General features: G+C 37.1%; 1 protein-coding gene across 2 annotated transcripts in view; it reads right to left on the bottom strand.

Annotated features, from left to right (window-relative positions):
* SMAP1 (small ArfGAP 1) overlaps positions 1-16,246 on the bottom strand; it is a 159,341-nt gene that overhangs the window by 14,675 nt on the left and 128,420 nt on the right. For both annotated transcript variants that reach the window (XM_034991285.1, XM_034991284.1), the window contains one exon: positions 8,327-8,417. In XM_034991285.1, coding sequence (XP_034847176.1) covers positions 8,327-8,417 — 91 coding nt within the window. The remainder of the gene's footprint in view (positions 1-8,326; positions 8,418-16,246) is intronic.

The following is a 16,246-nucleotide window of genomic DNA, read 5'->3' as shown; positions in this document are numbered from 1 at the left end:
TTTATTTATTTATTTATTTATTTATTTATTTATTTATTTATTTATTTATTTATTTATTTATTAGGGAGAGAGAGAGTGGGGGAAGGAACAGAAGGAGACAAGCAGACTCTGCACTGAGCAGGGAGCCAGATGTGGGGCTCCATCCCATGACCCCAAGATCCCGACCTAAGCCGAAATCAAGAGTTGAACGCTTAACTGACTAAAGCCATCCAGGCGCCTGTCATTTTTAGTTTTTAATGGCATCTGAATATACTCAGATTGATAGGCAGCCCCAATACGCCACATTACTGCACCCTGGCGCCATGTTTATAGCCCAGAGACCTTGTCCATGACCTCCTGTCGTTTTACCAGGAAGAGAGTAGAGCTGCCTCCTTAATTTGATGCTTGACACAAAGCCCTATCCCAGGGCTTCCCCTCTCCAGTTCACCAGTGACAATGAGGTGGGAATTATCTCTCCCCCCAGAAATCTGTCCTCCAGAGTCACTCTGTCCACAGGCCAGGGCATCCCTGCTGCCACAGCACCACACACAACTAGTCACACACGGGCACATGTCCTCCACCCACCGCCTTGTGGGCCGGAAGCACATCTTACTCTCCTCACCTACAGATCTGTCCCCAAGTGTGCTCTCGTAGCAGCTGACAGGTAGTACTCCAAAGCTGTAAGCTCAGTCACGGGCTTTAAGTCATAAGATGCCTTACAAAGGTAAGGCCCCAGGAGCTACGTTTAGCTACAGTAGTTGGTTATCTGAGTAGTAATAAACACATTGGATCTTACTTGAAATAAATTTCCACAGGACAAAACAAAACAAAACAAACAAACAACTTATTTGCTCCTCCTCTGATCATCAGCAGCAAGACAATTAACCTCTGAATTGAGGAAAATAAAATTTAAGTTGGGAATTTTTAGCATTATTCCATTATTTCAAACTGAATTTTCTCAACCAATTCTCATACATAATCCCACTCTTCCCTCAGCAATAATTCTCTATCTTCCAGTTTCCAGACTGCAACCTCATCCCCGACTCGTATTACTATATACACACAAAAGCTGCATTTTCTGGTATTTACTAGAGTTCCATGAATTCTGCCAGCACTCAATAAACATTAATTGAATTCATCCTTTACTTGAATGTCAGATACATTAGCTGGTCATAATCTATTTGCACAAATAATAAAAAATGTCAAAGAGCAACTGAGATTTTATGTATTACTAATCTAGTTTAAGGCAGATAAGAATATGATAAGTAAATGGATGTTACGTTTTTCATTACCGTTTTTGACTGAGCACGAACATTCAGCCTTGAGTACACCCTTGCTACACCGGAAACCGCCAAGTCTAAGTCTTCATCAGTAACTACTGAGGCATCATCCTAAGAAGGAATGAGTTTAAGTGGAAACAGGACTGATTAAAAAAGGCTGCTTCCATGAGATGCAGTAATATTCTCTTTCACGGCTAAACTCTTTCTTCTTAAAGCTTTATAAATTTACATGTTACTCAAAGAACCCTTTTTATTTTCTACATAAGAAACCATCTAAAGCTCTTTCCTTAATAAAAGTGTTATTTGGAATTCTTTTGTATTAAAACACATAAATTGCTTTATGGAATGAAATCAACTCCCATGTGTGTTACTTTGTAGATTCAAGTCACAAGTCTACGCCATCCCACCCTGAGCGTGCCCAATCTCGTCTGATCTCGAAAGCTAAGCAGGGTCGGGCCTGGTTAGTACTTGGATGGGAGATTCAAGTCACAAATGTCCATTTGAAGCATATTAAAATTTTCAAGTTCAAATCGTTTTCAAATGCTTTTTTAAAAAACAGGTGCCTGAGAGTTAAGTGGAGCTATTTGTTTTTATTTTTTAGTTAATTTTCTTACTGCTAAAAAGACAGTATGTAGTACTTTACCAAGGTGACTGAAGTGGCCTTAAAAGATCACCTTAATCCTCTTGCTCTATTTGCTCTCCCTCTAAGCCCCTCCATGCTACCCATCCCTGCACTCTGGCCAGCTCTGGAGGAAGGGACCCCTTTACGGATGGGTACTCCAGGTCTGTGCAGCAAGCCCTGCAGGGTTGTCCATCTTTCAGGAGACGCACACACGCTGATTTACAGCTGCTGTCTGAGACTGCTAAGAAATACTTTAAGGAGTAAATGTTGTAGAACGGACTGCTTGGATACATATATATATATTTCTGTACCATTTTATAGCCTCAGAAGACAAGAAATACATAAATATAAAACCGAATCGTATAAAACAGATTTCTTTCTAAACGTTTAAAACACGGTGACAGACTAGATTTCTCTGAGGCCACCCGATTTCCTCAGTGCTTTTAAGGGAGCAACAAATCCTCCATCAGCCAAAGACCATACTGTGTGACAACGGTCTGGAGGTTATAGTGCATAATTTGACTCCCTCTTCTGCACATCCCTTCAAAGGCCTGAGCTATTTCCTACTCATCCCCTCTGACCCGATATTCAGGCTACAGTCTCAGCACAGCCCTGCATGCAAGTTACTATGCTGTATGCCTCACATTTATTTATTCATTTAGATTTGGCCATCAACCACAGAGGGGTTCTTATTTCCATTTCCCAGATGAAAACACTAGAGCCCACACAAACTATAGGTTACTGCCTCTAAATTCAGTGCTGTTCTTATGACACAATGCCACCAGCTATCAATTTGACAAATGGAGCCAATGTCTGTTTTGTGCGGCACAAGGTCACCCAGCAGTCCTAGAGTTTTATTTTGTGTCACAGCTTCAACATAGTGTAACAGTTAAGAACATGGGCCTAGCTTTGTAATCTACTAGCTAGGTGATTTGGGGCAATTTAACCTCTCTGTGCCTCAGTTTCTTCATTTGTAAAATGGAAATAATGATAGTTCACCAGCCTCAGGTGATTTACCCTTCACTTCTCCCCAGCATGGACTCAGGACCACTTGCAAGGATCTGCCTATTGCCAGCTCTCTTACAGCAATATATTCATCTACCTGCATTTTCTTTCCTCCACAGGTGTGGTTACACAAAAATAAAACCAATTCCTCCTTTTTGATAGGGTAATATAATAGTTTACAATAGTTCACTGAACACACTCTTCTGAGCAGAAGCAATGCAAGTTTCCATTAGGTTTAAAACTGTATCGGAAAGGGGCACCTAGGTGGCTCAGTCGTTAAGCGTCTGCCTTCGGCTCAGGTCAGGATCCCAGGGTCCTGGGATCGAGCCCCACATCGGGCTCCCTGCTCGGTGGGAAGCCTGCTTCTCCCTCTCCCACTCCCCCTGCTTGTGTTGTCTCTCTCTGTCAAATAAATAAATAAATAATCTTTAAAAAAGAAATAAAAGTACGTAGAATGCTTTCTGTGGGGGTTTTATCCTTTAGCTTGTTTCTGTCCAAAAAAATCTTCTAAAAACAAAAAAACTTAGAGAAAAAAAAGAGTAATATATTCTCTAAAATAAAACATGAATAAAAATTCATCTCTCTCATCATGTAAAACTGGAATGTATGTTACTAGAAAATTAAGTAGGTTATATACTGTTAACTGCATTTAACTAGCATTGTCAATGCATTTGAACTCGGCCATCGTGGTAAGTTAAAGCTTTTATTTCCTGAAACACAAACATGAATGAGAAAACTTGAAAACTTGCCCAAAGCTGTATGTCCTTTGAGCTTTTGAATTAAGAAAAAACTGAAGGAACCTCTACCTACTCCTCTATAGAGTTTGGTATTTAAAATAATTTAAAGTAGAACTTAAGAAATGTTTAGGCAGAAATTTCCCTAGATTAAAGTGAGTAAGCATAAGAATGATTTTATTTAAGCAGTTGAATACACCCTGAGCTAGATTTTCAAGATCATATCCATCCTTTGCAAGATGCCTTCTGGAGCACTGAGGATCCGATCCTCTCAGACACCTTCTGCGGTCCACCCCAGTCACCTCTGTGCCTGACAGGACTGCCTGTCAAAGCCTCCTGGCAAGGGGCCAGGGTGCGCTGCTCTGTGCGTGCAGTGAACGGACGACCGCAGACAGAAACCCCACAGGAGAGCTTTCTACCTTCGGTGGCATATTGAACTGCAACCTGTAAGGTCACGTTTAACACCAGCAATTTATGATTCTTCTCAAGCCTTATGCTTAGAGCATTTGCTCAGCCCTGAAGCATTCTCAGATGGGGTTTTCTACAAAAAAAAAAAAAAAGAAAAGAAAAGAAAAAGAAAAAAGCACTACTGGATGAAAGTATTAGTCTGGGAGGATTATCCTAACCAATTGCTAAGCTGTCAGTTTTTATCATGTAAAAACTAAGAAACAATCAACAAAAATTGGAGACTAGCATAACAGCATAATGCCCGGTGCTAGAATAACTACACAGGTAGGGACCATGAAGAACACCACCCCAACATGCCCTAGAAACTGATTTCAATTCTCTTCTAACATAACAGGTACACATTCAAGTCAAGATGTATCTGAGTCTGGAGTCTGATTCAGGGATTTTCGGTCTGGCCCTTACTGAAGAGGAACCCTAAGACATTAGGTTATTTCCAAGATTAGAGGGCAGGTAATAACCAAGTATCTGACCCCACTTCTGGTATTAGAGAGCAAAACACTGAATAAGTTGTATTTGTACAGGCTTCGGACTCTAATTAATACCTATATATGAAGCAGTTCTTGCAGGTACAATCGGGAACAAAAGGCAGAGGTCAGCAAACTATAATCCACTGCCTATTTTTAAATATTTCTGGAACACAGCCATGCTCAATTGCTTGTGTATGTGCATATAGCTACTTGCATATTACAATGGGAGAGTTAAGTAGTTGCAGAAACCATGTACCTTACAAAGCCGAAGTATTCGGTCCTTTTCATAAAAATCTTGCTGAGTCTTGCTAAAAAGCATATCCAGAGCATTTTATGTTTGACCTTGGGATAGGGAGTAGATCAGGAAAGGTGAGCTGAAGAAAATAGGTTTAGCTTGAGTCAGTAGGTTGAAAAAAAGACCATGGACTCACCAAAGTGCCATTTAAAGGGAAGATCAAATTACTGAAATATGATCTTAATGATTACCCTATTATGAGATTAAAAGTGATCCCAAATACAAACAGTAAACTTTAGGATTCATGGCCCCTCTGTGGTCGTGTGACTAAACTAATGGTGAGGGTTTTCTCTGTATTTTCTGCAAATGCTTTATGTTAATGCCTGTTCCAGTCTCATTCACATGGGGATATACTGTCATCTCTGCATGACCATAAATCATACTTCAGGGCACCTGCTCCCTACCCCGTACCATGTTTCAATTTACAGGGGAAAACCAGAGTCCCCTTAGGGGAGAGTGGTATGCTTACCTTGGGCAAAAGAAAAACAGTTTGCGGCCCAAAGTAGATACCAATAATCAATTCTGATTTAGGATCACTGTTTGTTTTGAGCTGGAAGGGACCTCTGATTCTCTGTGGTCTCCTAGACCTTCACAAACTCATTAAAGGTAATGCTTCACAGAGCTTTAAAAAAAAAAAAAAAAAGCCTGAAAAGATTTTTAAAAAGAATTTATGATCAGTAAGAGTGAAGAGTTGTACATACTCTGGGTAAGATACCCCCAATCCCTGCTGCTAAAACTTCATCAGCAAGATATCCCTCTTTCTGACCTTAGCTCCTGTCCCTGCCCCCTTTGGAACTCTTCCAGTATATGATCTAAAACTGACAGTCACCAGCAAAATCCCCTATATATCCTTATGTTCTTCAAATATCCTCTTCACCTTCCTGTCCTATATCGACCTTGGTTCTCCCCTAAAGAAACGGTTCCCTGAAGCTCTCCCGCTGTCAGAAAGAGAGCTGATAGAGAACGTATCAGATATTAAACGGATAAGAACAGGTACTACACAGACCATGAGTGAGAGAAAGAAATGTTAACTGATACATGCCAAGGAGATTTGGGGGTTGTTTGCTAGGGGGCATGGGCACTATCACAGAAAGTCTTGCCACAAGAGGGGTGCCGTCATCACCAAATCCTAAAATCTGTGGTACCGGCTTTGACGGTAGGTGGCAGAGGACAGGGAAACACTTACAGGATCTTGAAAAACAGAGACACGATATGTGACAGTGCAACAGTTGGCAGGAAACAAATCAAATGAAGTTCTAGCAGAGATGCCCTAGTTGACCCACAGACTTGAGAGCAGAAACAAGAAACGGTCCTGATGTGAGCTGCTGAGCGCTGGTGGTTATTACAACACAACTCTGCAGTAAGAGTTGAGTATTTAAAGCCAGCCACCCCATTTGTCTACTAGATCACACTGGCTAGTCAAGACATTGTTATAGCAACTTTTCTTGTCTTAAATCAGCAGATTTGCCTGTTCTACAGGTTCATTCCCAAAGATAAACATTTTATAACTTCAGTTGGTCAGCAAATCCTATTGGCTCCAACTTCTAAACATACCCAGAACCTGATAACTTCTTTTAACTTCCAACGTCACCACTGACTCCAAGCCACCGTCATCTCTCACCTGTATTATTCTAACAGTTTCCTTATTGGTCTCCCTGCTTCCAGCCTTGCCCTGCTATATAATTTATTCTTAACATAGTAGCTACAGTAATTCTTTAAAAATGAAAGTCAGTTCATGGACATTTTTGTTCAAATCTCTCCAATGTATTTCCAGGACACTCAGAGGAAAAGCCACACACTCCCCTCCTCTGTCACGACTGTCCCCAGAGATCATTCCACTCTGGCTACACAGTCATCCTTGCTGGTTCTTGCACACATCAAGTAAGCGGCTACTGCACAGCGTCTGCACTTGCTATTCTCTCTGGTTAGAATGTTCTTGCCCCACACATCCAGACATCCACAACTTCATCAGGTCTTTGCTCCAGCAATACTCAGTGAGCACCTTCCATGCACTGGCCACCGTATTTAAAATTACAACTACTCATTTTTACTTTATCTGTAGCACTTACCGTATATGACCCATAATATACCTTACTTAAGTGTTATTTACTGTTTCCTCAGATAGAATGAAAGCTCCAAAAGGTCAGATATTTCTATCTGTTTCCATTCATAGCTATCTCCCTAGTGCCTACAATGGTGCCTGAAAGCATGGTAGACACTTAATCGGTATTTGTTAAATCAATGAATGAATCTGTATGATAAGAGTCAGGTCTAGTTTGTATTTTACATTTCTAAGTTATAAAGTAATAAACCAGACACTTAGACTGGAAAGGAAATGGTACAGTGAAGACAAACATTCATATAGTTTTAGTAAGATTTTAGTAGTAAGTCTTTTTTTTCTTTTCTCTCATTTACAGAAAAGAAAATACAGAAACTATATGCACTAGAATTCAACGTAATTATTTCAGAGCCCCTGGACTAAAGCTGTACTTTCAAAATTACAGTTATATATACTACTTATTTTCACCACCACAGAAAATTTTTACCTAAAGGGATATATTTCCGTGATATACCAGTTTCCTAAGAAATGAATAAAGCACTCAACTATAATTCTTAAAACAGAAAACAATATATACTCAATAAGAACAAAGATCAATTTTTAGAAAAGCAGTATATGAAGTTCAACTTCAAGTATCTTTCATTTTTTCCTTTGTTAATCCTTCTCCAAACTAAAAAAAATGTTTACATTAATTACTGCTGAAGGCTCAGATATTACTAAAAATAACCATTTATTTAAAGCTATTTTTGTAGGAAGAGAAGAAAGATCTAAAAAGAGCTGACAGTATTTGTAGAAAAGCACATATAAACATTCCTTGAATGGAAGCCTGTGTACTTACCAGGCAGACAACATATATCTGTCAGCCATAAGAATAAATACGACATTAAATTAAAATGAGCACTTCTTATTGTGATCAAATAAATGAAATGAATTTAGCCACTAGATCTAGGTGTAAAGCACATTGCTTCAGTCAACCAAAATTAAATTTTGTTTTAAACCAGCACATATTACAATAAGGCTACCCCATAATTATTTTGCTAAGGGAATCCCCCCAACAAAAATAAATAAAGAGAAGTGGGGGTAAGAGGGAAGGAGGGAGAGAAGAGAAAAAGAAATCTACTCTTTATTTTAAATGTTGAAATGTCAGTCCACTACGCCTCTGAAGATTACTTTGATATCTCTTCTTTCCCCCAAGGAACTCATTACTTGTATTTCAGGGGAGACAGTGCTGACAGAACTAGCTCTCTTATTAAAGACTTCCCTTTTTGTGGGAACTGAGCATACTCATCATACCATTTTCAAATTCAGTTAACAGGTATCTTTTGGCATACTGATGATAAAGCCATTATATTCATTTCAAGTAAAGATTTCAATTACTGTATAACTCTTAAGGTGACTTACATTTTTTGTTACTTACCAAGTCCTAAAAGATCAACAGTGGGCTCTGCAGCTTTTTTAGGGCTAGTACTTTTTTTGGGCTCCAACTGCTGATCTTCTTTCTTCTGCAGCTTTAAAAGAAATAATCAGTTTTATTAATTTTTCTTAAATAAATTGAACAAGCTTTTTAAGCCCCAATTAATTATGCATATTTTGATATAGCGTAATGAAGTGTATGAAGCATAGTGTAATGAAGCCCAAAAAATTTATTATTGTATAAAAAACAAGTAAGCATGATCGCTGAACTTGAAATGACAAACCTTACGTATCAGGACCCCAAAATAGTAAATATACACACTTAATGTAATTGTTCTTAATCATTTAAATCCTTTATATGAAATTACACTTAAAATTAAAAGAACTCCATTTCATATTATTTGCTAGCTACTGTTAATGTGCTCTTAACTAGAGGCCGGGGAGGCCTCAGAATCTTCATGAGCATGCTGTTACTCCCCTCATCCATATTGCTGGCATGGGAGACACCTGTGCACCAAGACGAGCCTAATGAAATGTTACCTGATAGGTTTTCCTCCTGAGTCTACACGATCAGTTACATTTTTAAATATAATGTTCTTTTAGTTCTCAGAAACCCAAGTCACCGTTATACATTCTAAACTTTCTCTTTCTCACTTATACAGAAATGTTCTGTAGGACAGGATGAAAAGAAGCACATCCACTGGACTATCAACTTGAAAGCCTACCTCTCTTTTCACTTTTTTAACGTAGATATAATTGGCATATAATATTATATTAGCTCACGTGCACGACATAATGATTCCATATTTGTATACATTGTAAAATCATCACCACCCAGTAAGTGTAGTTAACATCACCACATAATTACGGAACTTTTCTTCTAATGGTGAAAACTTTTAAGACCTACTCTTAGTAAATTTTAAATATACCAGACAGTATTATTAACTATAGCTACCATGCTGTACATTATACCCCTAGGACTTATTTATTCTATAACTGTAAGTTTGTACCTTTTAATCCCCTTCACCCATTTGCCTACCTCTCACCCCTGCCTCTGACAACCACCCATCTGTTCTCTGTATCCATGAACTTGTTTTTTTCATTTGTTTTTGTTTGTTTGGAGTTCTTTTTTAGATTCTACATATAAGTGAGATCATATGGCAGTTGCCTTTCTCTGTCTGACTTACTACTCTTGGCATAATGCCCTCAAGGTTCATCCAAGTTGTCACAAATGGCAAGATTTCATTCTGTCTTACAGCTGAGTAACATTCCATTAAATATATAGCCTACCTCTCTTAGACCGAGAAAATAAAACATTCATTCACTCACAGTCATTTCTCAAACCATTCCTACAAGATCATTTCTTCTACAACTTCTAAACTACCTAAAAAGTTCATAACTTAGTTGTTTGTAGGAGTACATTTTTGTTAGCTATACAGATATATAATTTCTAAGAACATATATCTACTCTTAACTTGTTTTTAATCACAACTATCTCCTTCAAAATTGTTTGTTATTTATTTAATTAACCTACCATCACGGATATCAATTCTTTAATAACCTTCTCAAATACAGAATTATCAGCCTATAACAATACACAATTCTCAGAAGTTTAACATAATCCATTTCACATTTTCTTCTATTTTTCACCTCCAATAGAGGTAAGACTTACTTTTATAGCAAAATAATTTCAAAGAAAGCACAGTTTATAGTAACCACGGAGTCAATTCCAACTAAATACTTAAAATGCTAGAACTTCCATCCTTCCTTCTTTCCTGGACAATCTGTGTTGAGTGTATAAGCACTCAACTCTGCAAGAGAATCGGAGGATTAAGTGGCCATAAAGCACACAAACTTCAAATAACATCTGAGCAGGATTCTAGCAGCTTCCTCAAACAGGTCCTCATTGATCTTAATTCATACCCCTGTCTGTAATATTCTAAATTTTACCATATAAGTGTCTTATGCCTAGAAGGCACTTAAAAATCTAATCCCTGATTTAACCTAAAATCAGAAAGTCTTAAAGTTGAAAACAAACTTAAATAATCTGGCCAAACTCATTCACTTTGCAAATTGAGGCTCAGATATCATATGCTAAATAGAGAAAGAGTGACTAAAGCTTATTTTCTGTCCCCCAATTTAAAATTCTTTCTTTGATATATTTTACTGAAACTTCTTCCCTGCAAAAGCAGCATGGAATAAAACTGTAAGGAATTCCTTCCTATTTACTTTCTGCATTCTAATAATCTTCAGGCCAAAATGACTTCTTTTTAAAAATTCAAATTCTGGTTTATGAGTTATTTTCCCAATAAATTAGAACTACCTTTTAAAATATTGCTGAGTATGAAATTACCCATTGTTTGGAAAGGAAAGAAAAAGCCAAATCAAACAAACAAGAGATCCTCTGGAAATCCTGACTCCCATCCTCAGAACTACTGCAAACAGTCTAGAAAATATCTTTCCTTCCAGATGTCACACATCTATATGGGTTCGCAGAGTTTCTCTTCTTCTTTAGATTGCAATTGCATCATAGTTTAAATAGGTGTTTATCAACGATCTCCATAGAAAACTATATAATATAGAACATGTGTATAAGCAGTGCAAGGTAAAGAAAAACTTAAAGTTAAGAATAAGGGGCATATCCTAAACATAGTTTATCAAACTGCAGACATGGCCCAATACTCAGTTTTGAAATCTTATTTTTGGATAACAATTAGAATTGGCATTAAAAAAAATGAAATAGAAAACAGTGCACTGTACAAAGTATTCATGAATTGTTTTGCATATTTGTGCACACATGCGAGCATATGCAGGCTGGATCATAATATAACCCATATTTCTTACCAGCCTCATGGGTTGAGAAACACTGCTCTGAATACAGACTGCTCCTTGGCTCCTTAGAGTGGATCAACCTATGTAAGTGAAGAACATCTATGCCCTAAACCTTACAAACTACTCCAAAAAGAGGTGGCTATTCCAGATGGATTTCAACAATTCCGACATGAATTATTATCTTAGAGTTGGCATTTCATAGGTTGTCTCACAAATTAAAAAGGCAAAAGAGTCGATCACTTTAAAAACTACCTTATATCTCTTCATCTTCAAATCTTGCTGAGGTAGTATCACAAACACACTGATACGTGGCAGAGATAATTTTAGAGATCACTCTTTTATATATTCATAGTAATCCAAGTACTACCTTAAATACATTAGTGAGAGCTACAAAGATTGAATTCAGATGATACTGTTCATAAGTGTAAACTTAAGAAATGAACCTCATTATTTTTATTTTGAAATCTATTAAAGAGAAAATTCAAGGACAGATACACCAAAGCAACAAACTATGTAGGTAAGAAATCTTTTTTTTTTTAAGATTTTATTTATTTATTTGACAGAGAGAGAGGGCAAAAGAGGGAACACAAGCAGAGGGAGCGGGAGAGGGAGAAGCAGGCTTCCCGCGGAGCAGGGAGCCCGATGCGGGGCTCGATCCCAGGACCCTGGGACCATGACCTGAGCCGAAGGCAGATGCTTAACGACTGAGCCACCCACGCACCCCAAGAAATCTTGAAATTCTAGCCAGAATAATATTTAATCTTTCAGAACTTAAATATACATAAAAAGATATTAATTTTCTATTCAATTTCTGTGAGTGATTTTCTAGTAACTAAAAATTAATTCATTTACACTTATAATTATTCTTACAGATCTTTGTGTAAAATGACAGAAATAAAGCATTTATTTTCCTAGTCTTAGATGATTATAATATCTAAGAAACATAGACTTGAGGGATAAAAAAATCTTTGCTTATATAGTGCCATTATGAGAATTTGGAAGAAACTCTAAAAAAATCCTCTAAATTAATACAGCCCTCTAAAACAAAGAAAGATTCAGTATTTTTTTAAAAAACACAAACTAAAAATATCTAGGTATTGCATTTTATTCCATGATGATATACATTTAAGCCCAATGCCATCACCAATAAATTGAGGGGCAAAGCCTATTTCAAAGAGGCTCTAAAATCGCGCCCACTGCTAGGGCTTCTTGACACTGCCATATTCTAAGAGCTGACAAGACACTCAGTTTTTGACTGAAGAGGAAGATTACAGAAGGCCTCAGACACTGACTAGAAAGACAGTGTCAAAATTATAAATCTCCTTTCTTCACCACAAAGCATAATCTAGCATTTCAAAAATGAAACATTTAAAATTATCAAAACCAAATCTTAAGAAATAAGACAAGAAGTTAGGAATAGTTTTTTCCTTCTCCCTCATTACAATATCCATGGCAACAGGGCAATGTGACAGCTTTTAAATAGCCTGGATTTATCAAGAAGGAAGCAGAAGTACCCTGTGTTTATCCTGAAAACACCTCTCATGGCCACTCCGAAGTCTAAGTGGTTTCTGTAGCAAAACATATTTTTTACTCTTTATTTATATTTAAAAAATATATGACACATGTATATATATGTATATACATCTCACCAGATTAATGTTAGAGAAGAACTATATATGGACTCCCAAAATACATTCCAGTTAGACATTTTGATTAACAAACAGATGTGTAATATATTATGCCTTCCTGACAATCTCTTCTAAAAGGAAAAAATCTTTAAGAACATATCATGGAACACTACATCAAAAACTAATGATGTAATATATGGTGATTAACGTAACATAATAAAATTTTAAAAAATGTAAAAAAAAAAAAAGAACATATCTGATTTCTACCAGACTTAGATATAACACTCACTAAGTACTATTTGTCAAATATTTTCAGGATATAAAGATAATAAGCCTTAAATCAAAGTATTAAAACACAAACTATTATTTGTCCTTTTGTTCTACACCATACCAATTCTGTTGAGCTTTGTAAAGAATTAACAAGATAAAATTATTAAAGATATCTGAAATGTAGCTCTCATAAATTATGTAATTTCTTAAAGCTGAATTTTAGAAGATTTTGGAATAAAAATGCTAACATCTTCTTAGGATTTGGGGGCAAGGATATAATAAAGTGTGATAACAGTAAATCAAGACCTTGCCAACCACATTTTCCCTCATGTAACTGTCACCTCTTTGACATCTCACATTTAGCTTAGATATGTCATAATCAGTATGTGTAGAATCATCCCACTTTAAATTCTCCTGCTACTAAAAACACTATGCAATTTGCCTTTTAATAAGTGAGGAATGCAGTCAACTGTCAATGAATAGAATTAAGCAATTTATAATTTATTAGACACAATTTTCTAACAAGCAAGGATACTACAGGTCTACTTAGATTAAGAAATTTTATAAGTTCCTTAGACACATATTGAGCAGATGTCTCATTCAAATTATTATCCACAGATTATAAATGAATAAAAACTCTACTTCGTTTCCAACTCCTACATTTACCAACCTTTTAAATAATAGAAATAACACCCTCTCCCCTAAAACGTGATTCACTATGCTTAAGCTGACCAATTAATGTAGATAATAGCATTAATACGTAAGAATAGGGAAGCTATACAATTTTCTAAGTACTAGAGGTAATTAAAAACTTTTTTTAAAACTGACTACAATTCAGGGCACCTGGGTGGTTCAGTTGGTTAAGCATCCGACTCTTGATTTCAGTTCAGGTCATGATCTCAGGGTTGGGAGACTGAGCCCCGAGCCCCTTGTGTGGCTCTCTGCTCAGCAGGGCTCACTTTCCCTCTGCTCCTCCTCCTACTCACACACTCGCTCTCTCTCAAATAAATAAATAAAATCTTAAAAAAAAAAATGACTACATCTCAAATAGGCCTTAACTAGTTTATGTATAATCAGTTTCCTTTAACATTTATAGAATCATACAACAGAAGGGATATAAAATATATGTTCAACTCTCTCATTTTAAAATTAGGGATATTAGAGTGATATGATTTGTCCAAAGACTCCATAAAAGTGGCTAAAGAAGCTATTCTCCTGGAAGGGCTCCTTTCCCAGCATCATGATGCCTTTTCCTTAACAATTCTTATTTATCAACAGATTAGATTCAAAATTACCCAATGCTTACATGGATACTATTTTTCCAATGACACAAAGAGAAGCTGCAAAAAAGGAACCACAATCTGATAGATGGGACAAGGCAAGTACACAAATAATTGCACACAAGGTAGAGTATAAAGACCATATGAAAGGTGTGAGATGCAACTTATACCCATGATGGTGGTCACTGGATGATTAGGACTTTAAAAAGACAATAATATTTACTTGAAGTCTGTAGGAAAGGTAGGAAGGAGTCCAAAAAGTAGGAGTTGGTTTTAAAAGTACCAAGTAAGAAAACGGAGTACGGGAAAGCAAGAAAGAGTGGATATATATGACCAACCTATGGGTCTAAGTATATAGGAACAGTAACAGATAAATTTGAAAAACTAAGCTAGGGCCACTCTGTAGAAGGATCTGAATAACCAACTAGAGCTAGTAGTTAGATAGGGCACCAATTTTCAAAGACGGTAGCCAAAGCAAAGACATTACTCCCAGGGAAGTGTGTTATGCATGCACGTGAACTGTACTGAGAAAGAAAACGATCACTACCATTGTAAGCATAGGGGTGTGTTGTCTTGTGACATGATCAGAGCAATGCTTTAGGAGTGTGAAGAAGAAACTAGATAATGAGCAGTGGAAGGAACACACCAAGAAACACCCTTACGATAAAGAAAACCGGGTTATGTTCCCCTCGCAACAGGATGTTAACAGCCTAGAGAAACTGTCCCTAAAAAGGTGCATGCATAGTCCAGGCAAAAGGTGTGCCCAGCTTGACCTTTAGCTATACAGCCATTTACATACATCTGTTTTGCAGTTAAAACCCCCCTTATCGGCTTTTCAGATACATTATGGAAATGAGCATGCATAGTAGGAAAGTGGTTACATAATCTTAAGCTGTCAGTTAAGGAGCCCTCAACACCACCCCACTGCAAGTCACAGGTCTTCCCAGTCCAGAAAAACCCAATATATATCCAACCCCAAAACAACCTAGGGGACACCTGGGTGGCTCAGTCGGTTAAGCGTCTGCCTTCGGCTCAGGTCATGATCCCAGGGTCCTGGGATCGAGCCCCGCATCGGGCTCCCTGCTCAGTGGGAAGCCTGCTTCTCCCTCTCCCACTCCCCCTGCTTGTGTTCCCTCTCTCGCTGTCTGTCTGTCTCTCTCTCTCTCTCTCTCTCTCTCTCTGTCAAATAAATAAATAAAATATTTAAAAAACAAAAACAAAACAAAACAAAAACAACCTAGTGGCCGGTTCCACCTTGCAGAACCTGCCCACTCTCCCCTAGAGAGTGTACTGTTGCTTTAATAAAACTGTTTTCTGCTTTTGCTTTGGGCACCAATCTCTAATTCTTTATTGCTTCAGGCCAAGAGTGGAGACACAACACTTCGCTGGACAGGAGGATTAACATTAATTTACTCCTTCATTACAACTTGAAATCTAACAAGTTGTTAGATTTCTTCTAACAAGCCACTCAATAACACAATTACCAGAATACTACTTGCATCTGGATACATGTTGAGATCTTTATACTAGGATTCCACCTTTACAGAATTTTTTAGTAAAGATTTATAAATGACGAATTACTCAAAGGCTATTGGGTTGTACTTCATCATACATTCTACTATAAAGTAGAAAAACTGCAAAGCCTGAATCATCTTTGTTTACCCAGTAGTCTCAATAGTCTAAAACCAATACATTAATAAAATTCACTGTCTTAATTCCTAGGATATATTGGTTGTTGTAATTACTACATATGTGTTTGTATGTGTATACTGTCACAACCAAATTATATACAACCTTGTTTAAAACTATTTTATGTAAGAAATAATCTTGCACTTATTTCCAACATCTTATTTTGTTTACTTACTCTGAATCTTGTTAAAGTTTCCTTTTTTCTTCTTTACCATTCTTTATAAT

This window comes from Mirounga leonina, unplaced genomic scaffold (assembly GCF_011800145.1).
Source record: "Mirounga leonina isolate KUSES-001 unplaced genomic scaffold, KU_Mleo_1.0 Mir_53, whole genome shotgun sequence".
Lineage (NCBI taxonomy): Eukaryota > Metazoa > Chordata > Mammalia > Carnivora > Phocidae > Mirounga > Mirounga leonina.
This window is presented reverse-complemented; position numbering and strand designations above follow the sequence as displayed.